The following is a 10,821-nucleotide window of genomic DNA, read 5'->3' as shown; positions in this document are numbered from 1 at the left end:
TAGATACTCAATGCTAAGAAAATACAATAAAAAATACAGGAAAGTAACTAAATTTCGTTCTGCCAGTGAACAGAGGCTTCAGGTGATGAAAAGTAGGATTTCAGCATGTTTTGCTACTCTTTGGCATTCCTGCTTGAAGTGTTGCTGGTCTCCATGTATAGGTACGACGTTGTATGTGAAGGGGGTCTCCTGATATTCTTCCTGTCTCTGTGAATGTCTTCTTATTATAATATTGTACAGGATGCCAACACTACTGACACTGCACAGTCAGGTTTGAGTCATATTGACATGTGGAATACTCTGAGTCTGTTGGCCAGAATCCCGAAGGCACTCTCCAGAATCCTACATGCCCTACTTAACCTGTAGTTGTGTATCCGTTTCTCCTTGGACAGGCCTCTTTGGGGTGGGGCTTCATAAGATAATTCCGCAGAGGGGAGGCATCATCACCAGCTAGGAAATAATCTACAGGAAATCCATTACTTGTATATGGCAAGGGATTAGGTTGGGGAATATTTCCTTAATGTTTCAACATCATTTTACTGAGATGGGTCTAGGTAAATACACCACCGTCCGACTCTGTCCTGATGGCACCTATGTCCATGTACAGGAACTTGTATAAAACATCAGCAATTGAAAGTAAAACCATGGAGTAGAACTTCTTGTAGTTGAAGTATTGCGTACCACCAAGGGGAGAGTTTCGGAGCCTGGTGTGTTTGCCCTCTACAGCTCTAAATACGTGGGGGAAGTTCCACCCTTCCTCAAACCCCCAGGCACCCTCCTTCCAAGCCTCAAGTGTTTGTGGTACCTTCAATTCCCCATCTCCATATGAAACAATGGCCCTGCAGGTCTCTGGTACAAAGTAGCTAATGGTGTTCTGGGCTACTTGGTTGGAGTATTGCAGACTCTTGTAAGAGTCACCCATGGCGAGGAGATGTAGGGTGATAGCAGCATGTAGACATGGGTTGTCTCCAGTATGTGACTTTCTTCTGAATGAAGTTTGTGACATGTTCAACAGTTTTATTGAAGAGGTCCTTGTCTATCCAGGTAAAGTTTTTTTACAGTTCTGGACTGTTGGTTGCCAACTCTTCCATCAGGTTGTCTTAGTGGCCTTGCTCCATTCATTTTTGAAGGTACAGCCACGCCCAAACCCTCCTTGGCCTCATCTGTCTCTTCTGTTTTTGATTTACAATTTCCTTTGCAATTTCCACCAACACAATGACTTGCATATATATAACAAAGACTGGCAACAATTCTCTGCTATGCCTGCTTGCTGTAGCTATAAATGCACGAATTTCATTAATGTTATCTTTCTTTATTCAGAATTTGAGTGGCAGTACTTCTTGATGCTGCAGTAAGGTGACAGGGACCTGCATCACATGTGTGCATCTCAGCTCTTTTATAGCTTACATTTAACCACAGCAGTACGTAGGGAAATCGTAAGGGTGATATAAGGCTGTAACGCACCAAGTTACATACTATACTGTATACTTTCGTCAGTGTTACGTGCTCTGCCACAAACTACTCTTGGGTTTGCTGCCGCTTGTCGACCCAGTTCCAGTAAGCATCATGTCATGCTTGCGAGATTCGTACATTTGCGGTGTATTATAATACATTCACTTCAGGTAGATCAGCCCGTGTCATGTATCCAGTTGTTCATAGCTATTTTACCCCGTGTATGGCTATGTATCACATACGTGAGCATAAGTTCCCTCGGTACGTGAATGTGTGAACGGAGCATGAGACTGATGATGCAGAAGTGTGTGGTTGAGAGGATGCTCCGGTGGTTGAGAGGATGCTCCGGGGCATTGTCGGCTCAACTCGGGTGTGGACAAGAGAGCGCGGGATGTACAATATGAAGATAGATAGACAATTAAACTTGACATTTCCCACTGAGGTTTCGGTCACCTCGTCCATTCTAGAATCCATAGGATTGATTTTGGTCTTTAGCTTTTAGAGATCACACACGGTGAATAATTATTTTTTAACAAACAGAGCTTAATTTTGCCAAACAATAAGTAAAAAAAATGCACTGAAGTTTCTTAGGAGCAATCGAGTTTTCTGTAAGTCGTATAATCAAGGCGACTGAAAATAGATCTATCTTTCCGTGGTCTCGGTATAATGACACGAAACTTTAAGATGATTTGAGGGTAGATGACCAACATACCAATTTGCAGCTGTGTAGGCATAGTAGCTTTTAAGATCTGAGGGCGGACGGAAAAAGTGCAGACAGAAAGTGTAAACTGACAGACAAAGCCGGAACAGTAGTTTACTTTTCAGAAAAAAAAAAAAAAAAAACAAAACAAAAAAAAAAACAAACAAACAAACAGAATAGTGTTGTACTAATACAGCAGAACGCCTACAATCCAGATTTGTTTACGTGAAAACGCCATGCGAATTTTTGCCAAATAACTCTCTCAATATCAAGTTCTTTAGAAAAAAACAGTTTGTTTGTTAACTTAGACTTATTGGCGATATTACAGTCATAACTCGATTCCAAGAGTTCAGGTAGGTGTTTCCCAGTTAACACAGTTTCTCTTCAATCAGGAGAGAGAGAGAGAGATTGGGAGAGGGAGAGAGAGAGAGAGAGAGAGACCGAGAGAGATGTTTGAGACGAGAGAGAGAGAGAGAAAAAGGAGAGGAGAGAGGAGAGAGAGATAGAGAATGTTTTACTGAGATCATTCCGTTGTGTTCTTTGATTGTTTATGCAATCAGGGATAATGACCTTAAAAGAGTGGATATATATGATACGTAGCAAGAATGCTTATTTGGTTTATGAGAGGGAATATAGCTACAATGGCTTTCAACTTCATATTATGTCTGATTAATAAGGTCAATATTCCGTAAGTTCCTTAAATTTATCCGATTGCTCAATTTTTCACTCTTCATTCAACTCTTGTTTCTCCTCGTGATATCATCCATTACCTGCATAATTAATTAACACTATAACCGTATCATTATGTAATGTCTGTACACACCTATTTACAACCTTCAGAGTTTTGCTAGTTTTTTTTTGTGGGGTGGGGAGGGGGGGGGGGGGGGAGGGGGGGTGGGGGGGGGGGGGGGCTGGGGGCGTATGATTTAAAAGATGATTGTCCAGCATATATCAATGTCTTCGTCTATATCTTGATGAAAAGACGCTGTGAACTGTTAATGAATGCTAAATTCACACAAAACAGACAAAGCCAAACAAAATGGCTAATATAAAATAAATTTGGAGAGTCAAATTTGCTCGGAGTATATTAGATTCCAAATCAAACAACATCTTTACTGAAATTCCTAGATTGCAAAAATTGTTTCTCTTCTAAAATTCCTCCATTTTGATTTCATGTTTTCGGAAGTATACCTAGAAACTTACTGAAATTCACACATAATGAAATAAAACTACGATAATTTACTTATGATGATTATAAAAATATACACAAAATATTGGGATGTCTTTCAAAGCGTCTAAACAATTAAACCATTTAACTGTTCTTGACACTTCGTGGGATTAATTTATAACTTTTAGTATCTTGAAAATCAGAGTAATAAATATATTAATAGTAATAAGTCTCTTAGCATATATATATAGATCTAGATCTAGATCTAGAATCTAGATATATATATTATAGTATATATATATTATATATATTATATATATACATATATATATATATATATAGATATATAGATATAATATATATATATCTATATCTATATCTATATCATATATACATATATATATATATATATATATATATATATTATATATATATATTATATATCAATATATATATATATATATATATATATATATATATATATATATTATATATATATATATATAATATATAATATATAAAACTATAATGATATATATATATATATATATATTATATATATATATATATAATCTAAATATCTATATCTATATCTATATCTATATCTTATATCTATATATATATATGTATATATATATATATATATATATCTATATATATGTATATATATATATATATATATATATATTTATATATATCATTCGAGCTACAAATGTCCTTTAATATCTAATTCGCTCTACCTCGGAATTGATATTATATTTTCATATATGTACCGAAGGGGAATTTTTTTTTTTTTTTTTTTTTTTTTTTTTAGTTAGTATAATAATCGTCCCCTCATGGGATCGAACCACCGTCCAGTGGACGGGAGCGAAATCAGGAACGGCCAGTGATGTTATCCAGTCGGCCAACCAACAGAGAGGCTAATAAGTTTTATATCGATTCTGGCCTTACAAATTCACCGTCGACCTCGGTGTTTCGTAATTAGAATCGATATGAAACAACCCCTACCATGTTAGCCAATTAGAACGTTTTGACCCACGTAGCCTTGCAATGAATAATTATCGAATGATCTATATGAATCACGGTGATGTGATAATTATTCATATATATATATATATATATATATATATATATATATATATATATATATATATATATATATATATATATATATATATATATATATATATATATATATATATATATATGATATATATATATATATATATATATATATATATATATATATATATATATATATATATATATATATATATATATATATATATATATATATATATATATATATATATATATATATATATATATCTGCAGAAGCCAGGTAATATGTCGTACCTCTAAGTAAATGGGGATACAATCCACAATGAAGTAAATTCCTCTCTCCCCTATATTGGCTAACTTATGTATGGAATTTTACGTTGACACACTACCGGAAGACATCAAGCCTGAAATTTGGGTTAGGTACGTAGATGATGTTTTTATTGTTTATAGGACACGGCGAGGAAGCCTTTCATAGGTTTTTAGAGTTGCTTTAATTTAATGGTTTTTTTTTGCCCTCTATTAAATTTACAGTGGAAAAGGAAATGGAAAATAGGCTTCCCTTTCTAGATATGGTAGTTCATAGAGACACAGTGAGTAGTGACTTTAAAATTCAGCGTGTATAGGAAGAACACCCACACAAACACCTATATTCATTACTTTTCATATCATGAACCGAAAGTAAAGCACAACGTTTTAACCAATTTATTTTTTCGAGCATACCGAATATCTGATCCCCAGTTCATTGACGCCGAAATAAATTTCTTGGTAGATAGTTTTACTAAACTGTGTTACCCAAAGTTTTTTATACTACAGTCTCTATCTAAAGCTAGATCGATGTTTTACGCCCCTCATGATATAACTGAAAAGGCAGATTTTAAGGCATCTCTTGCTCTTCCTTATAATAGAGAACTTAATAAATTTTCTAGGCAGCTTAAAGGAAAAAAAGAACGGCTTCAAACGTAGTTTTTCAGTACAACAGTACAATCAAGAAGAAACTCATTAAAAATAACCCGGGTAATAGAGAGAATGTAGGAGTATATGTAATATCTTGTAGTGATTGCAACGAATGTTACGTGGGAGAAAGCGGACGTTCCATTGATAAGAGAAGGGAAGAACACGTTGCTGTTTGCAGAAGGGGAAGTTCATACAGTGCAATTGCGCAACATACATGGGAGAAAAACCACGCAATAAATTTTAAAGGTACAAAGGTTGTTTTTGCATGTAACGACCGGACATTGAGACGAGTAGTAGAAGGGGCGTTAATTTCATTAAACGAGACCTTTGCAGGAAATACTGGCATTACAGAAAATACAGCTATTTGTGAAGAGATATGTAGGAAAGGGAAAATTTCAAACTTTAGAAATATATGTGCCAATACGATGCTGCTTCCTCTCCTGTTTACTCCCCCCCCCCCACTCAGGTCATTTTCTCCAAACAAACCAACCAACCACCATAGAACAAGCAGTTGACAATAGAAACATTCCCCACGAAGATCAAGACGAATTCTGGAAAGAACGAGGGCTCAACCGCCTGATCATTCATAATATGAACTAGCTTGTTACCTAACCGTTGTTTTTTCAAATGTTTGTGCTCTTACTTGTTAGTTCCTTGAGGTGACATATCACACTTTAGTGAACAAGACCACAGTTGATGGTCGAAAGCTTTAATCCTATACAAGAATTATATATTTTAAACTACAAGAGGAATTTACTTCATTGTGGATTGTATCCCCATATTAATATATATATATATATTTATATAGATAGTATATATATATATATATATATATATATATCATATATAATATATATATTATATATATATCATATATTATACCTCTACTATCATATATAAATTATTACTTATTCAGGATACAAAGATATAATAGGGATTTTACCTTAAGAACTTACATAACCACTTACTAAAACATAAACAACATATGAAGGAAATAATTTATACATGAGATACTGAAAAAAACAGGTCGCCACTGGAAACTCAGATTATTTACAAAATTATAATTTATTGCACCGAGTTATACCATAGGAAATGAGGGTAGATCACTCTTACAATTCTTCTTTAAATAAAACTGTGAAAAGATTAACAGCAAACATATCTCTTTAGGGTTACAGATATAAAGAATGAATTTTATATAATTAGAGCACAAGCAGAGAAATGCTGGCTCAGGAAATATTGTACAATGAGATTCAACTGAAAATCAGCTATTGGAGATTATAGCTTGCATTGCTGGAATTTAGAATCTATTGCCTTCCTTGGCATATTTTTACTATAAAGACGGTGGTGAAGGAGATGAGATTATTGAGACATGTATCTGGAAATAGAATTATTCCAGGAAAAGCTTCATGGATAACAGGATCTTTCCCTAGCAATAAGACAATTAATAATAAGGGAAAATGAAGTTTCCTGAAATTATATCAAGCAGGGAAACACTTGGACACTGGGTGACTGGATATCAGAGGAATTGACAGGGAGAGAAAAGATAACAAAATAAAATGAGGGATTCAGTAGAAGAAAGAGAGAACTGATATACGCGAATGTCTTTACATGTACCCTAGGATTTGCCCTGGGATTCCCTTGCAAATGGCTTCCTTTTAGATTTCACTTGGTTCCTTGTGGCCTGAGTAGTGTTCCAGTTCAAAGAGACTATCACACGTAGAACAAGGGCACAATCGGGCACTTAGCGTGACCTGATGCTGGATTGATTTCCACTTGATTTCCGTTTGATTTCCACTTGAGGACAGATGCCAATTTGTCCTGTGTTTTCACGTCAGCTGATCATCTGATAGAACATTCCAGAAGCAATACTAGATCTCAAGAAAGTTGGAGATAATTGCGGCAAGAGATTAAAATCTGGGGGTGTTAAGTTCCCGATGCTAAATTCTCCTTGGGGTCCAATTCTAACTGGTACCTAGACCTTTCCTGACTCACACACATCAAAGACTGTATCAATATATCGGTTATGGTCACCTGCTCTTCAGTGTGCGTGAAACTAGCTCCTGGGAGACTGTGGCGGCTTAAATCTGTATGGTGTGGGGCGGGGGTGGGGGGGGGGGGGGGTTGTTATTGGATGGGCGTGCTTGTGCACGTGTATTGTTTTAATTTGATAAGCTATCATCAAGGAGGTATAGACCAATAATGTTCTAGGTAAAAATCTGAATCCGATGTAATATATGCAGCCGAATCAATATCTACTTACAACTATACTCTGTTTCTTTCCATCTGTCCATCCGCCTGTGGTGTTTTCGCATGGTAACATTGCGTTCTGGGCTTCAAATAGTCACGCTATGTGCAAGTTAAAGGATATCTGGGTGTACATTTCCAACTGAAAAGTGTTTTAATAATTTACTGTATGCAAAATAGGATAGTGTTATTATTGTTGAATGCAAGCTGCCTTTTCTGGGTGGCAAATGGAACAACCAGACGCAGTGGCGGGAAAATTGCTTCTCTTGCTGATCACTATGGCAAGATGTCAACTTTATTGGACCACACCTACTCTGCTACTAAGCTACGTGTTACTTCATTACACGTAAGTATATCAGTTCATATTTTTAATATTTATAAAGGGCGTTTTAGCCAGATATGATATAATGTAACTTGGTTTAGCATCTGTTCAATGGAATCTGCGTCTGGCTGTTCCATTCGACACCCCGAAAATACAGCTTACATGGACAGGTGAAGAAAAACAGAGTATAGTTCACTTCATAGCCGAGTGGCCAGAGTCAAATCTTTATTATAACCATGTCTATCCCTGTCTCTAAGCCAAATCCCTAGGCTCGATACCTGGCCTTTGGAAAAAACACTTATAAATTATAATTCTACTTAGTAGTACGTTATCTAGCATATAGTGAATTTGAAATTAACAAGTTTTTTTGTAGCTTGGTATTATTGAATAATGAAATATGTTACATTTGCTAAGTGACTAACTTTATAATAAAACTATAAAATTGGTAGACTTCTAACTTTTAATGAACCCTTTGAAAAGATGGTAATACTTATACAAGATCACACTTATTATTAAATGAAAAAGAAGAAGCACTGTATATTATGATGGAAAAGAAAAGTCTCTAAAAAGAGGGTTGTCGACGTCCAATAACAGAAAAATGTTGCAATCTTCGGAAGTAGGAGACGTCTTTTATTGTTTTTTTTTAATTTCTACTTAGTCGTACCCTCTCCTGTTTGACGTTACCTTTTGAGCTGAGGTTTCTGGCATTTGCTCTTTGTAATGGGAAAAATATTACTTTAATTATTTATTATTTATTTAGGAATTAATTCATCATCCTCCTCTAATATCTTTACACTGCTGTTGTAAGAGTAATTGGAACTGTGAAATGTTTTCGTTTTGTTGTGGATATGAGTGCGTGGCAGTGTAGCCAGTCCCTTGTTTCGTTTTTCTCTCCCTCTGAGTATGGGAACGCTGCCCTGAATCTTTCGTCTGCATTTTGGTAACACTAAAAGAACCATGTAAGGATCACAAATGCTTTCATGTGAGGAGGACGTCAACCGGTCCATCCTTCATTTTGGCTATTTTACCAAATTGTTAATACAAATGATTATCTATCCCTTGCAAGGTAAGCTTTTAAAGTTGTAATATTACCATTAGTTCATTAGTTGGAACAGATCACTATCATGAAAGAACAGTAGCAGACGTGAATTCAAGTGTAGAGTTGCCCTCCCCTGTCATGCAATCCCTTAACGAGGAAGATTTTCACGTTCATTAGTTGTCATGAAATTTTGCTGTGTTAGTTTGAGTTGTAACTTGGCGTTCGATAGGGTTGTAAAACATTAACAAAAAGTAGTTATGAGCGTTTTGTTTGTATAAAGTTTTGCAAATACCACTGCCAAAGGGTACCACAACATGGCCATCCTACAGGGCATCTTGGGGTTACCCCTACCTCTCTCATGGAAATTTCCACTGCTGATCATGATCTTAGACTAGGCTATACAGTAATTTAAGAAGGCGTACCCTAAACTAATCCTGTTTGAATGAGGAATTATGACTATTTTTTTTAAATATAGTTAGGCTATATGTAAATAAATTCATGGAAAACTTAATTACATGGGACTTAACCTGTACCATCATTAAACTAACCTAACTTTGTGACCTATTGTAACCTAGCAAAAAATCAGCTATGTAAACTTTGCATAGGCTATCCATAACGATTTCTGAAGAGGCCTAGGCTAGATTATATCCTGTTAAAAGGCACCTTAGCCTAATTTTACCTCATTTTAGTTTAAGTTTTTCTCAGAAATCTTTCAGGTAGCCTTACTCATTGATATATATTATGTACAAACATTTAGTACTGTGTGGAGTAGGGTATCAAATGATTTATACCTTACTGAAATTAATTGATTCTAGGGCTGCTCCACGTTTGATACTTATCCTATTATGAAGGAAAAGCAATTCCCATAATATGTAGTCGATATATTTTTTTGAAGTCTCTCAATGTAAAGTTATTTTTTTGTTGTAGTTTTAAACTACGCACTTGTATTGATTTCTGGAAATAAAAAAAAAATTAAATATAATTAATATTTCCAAGGATCTAGTCCAGGGATCTAGTCCAGGAGTTCTGAAGACTAGGTAAGTTAACCAAGTCCAGGAGACTAGGCCTGGGAGAAATTTGGCACGATGTAATGAGTAATAAAGAAACAAGCTGAGTACCAGGAATTTTCTTCAATGCCCCTAAAATGGAAATCAGCAACTCAATTGCCTCCCAGTGAGAAGACATCACCTGGCCTCATCAGTAGTAAGACCCATACACACAAGGAATATCATATAATAGCAGGTAGGACAGGCCTACCCTAATTCCCAGGCAGTGTAAAGGTCATTAGTCTTCATATCCATCGTGTCAACTATGACACAGTACCATTCTCTGACCCCTGTCTCCAGGCAAAAAGACTGACAACTGTGCATATGTACAATAGTATTATTATCTTTGTATATGTATACTAATGTTATTCTTATTCTCGTATATCGTAATGTCATGGTGAGGGAAAAATCCTCCCGCGACATCTCTACAGAAATCTATTTTCTTTCCTTTTTAATATTCCGCAGACAAATTAATAGAAAAGAGACATTTTATGAGTTTTTAAGTGCTTATATATCATAATAGCCTTATTAGATCAGACATGGTAAATGATAAGCTTTCTCATTTGCAACTATTCAAATAAATGTCAAAGAATGTCTAATTGACAAATGGAAAGTGAAGCCAGATAAATTTTATTTTAGATTATATTTGCTTCATTTATGATGTATTTAGGCTTCAGCATCGCTGTTGTATTATGATATTGTAAAACAGTAATCAATTTTCTTAACTATATTTCAGAATATCAGAGGGCTTTGGTTCAAAGAGTCATATATGTGCCCTTTTGACTACACACACTGCTTGAATGGGAGAGTGAAAATCAAAACAAATAAAAGCAA

General features: G+C 35.2%; 1 protein-coding gene across 1 annotated transcript; it reads right to left on the bottom strand.

The window, feature by feature from the left end:
• Positions 1-550: 550 nt before the first annotated feature.
• LOC135202897 (uncharacterized) lies at positions 551-1,006 on the bottom strand. Its single transcript, XM_064232349.1, has one exon. It carries the CDS (start codon positions 1,004-1,006, stop codon positions 551-553), a length of 456 nt encoding a protein of 151 aa, XP_064088419.1.
• Between the last annotated feature and the right edge of the window lie 9,815 nt (positions 1,007-10,821).

Source organism: Macrobrachium nipponense, chromosome 33 (assembly GCF_015104395.2).
Source record: "Macrobrachium nipponense isolate FS-2020 chromosome 33, ASM1510439v2, whole genome shotgun sequence".
Taxonomy (NCBI): Eukaryota; Metazoa; Arthropoda; class Malacostraca; order Decapoda; family Palaemonidae; genus Macrobrachium; species Macrobrachium nipponense.
The sequence above is the reverse complement of the archived record's forward strand: the minus strand, read 5'-3'. Positions and strand labels throughout refer to the sequence as shown.

What these genes read in the sequence shown, in the direction of transcription:
- LOC135202897 (XM_064232349.1), bottom strand. Translation starts at nt 1,006, where the DNA reads ATGTCACAAACTTCATTCAGAAGAAAGTCACATACTGGAGACAACCCA.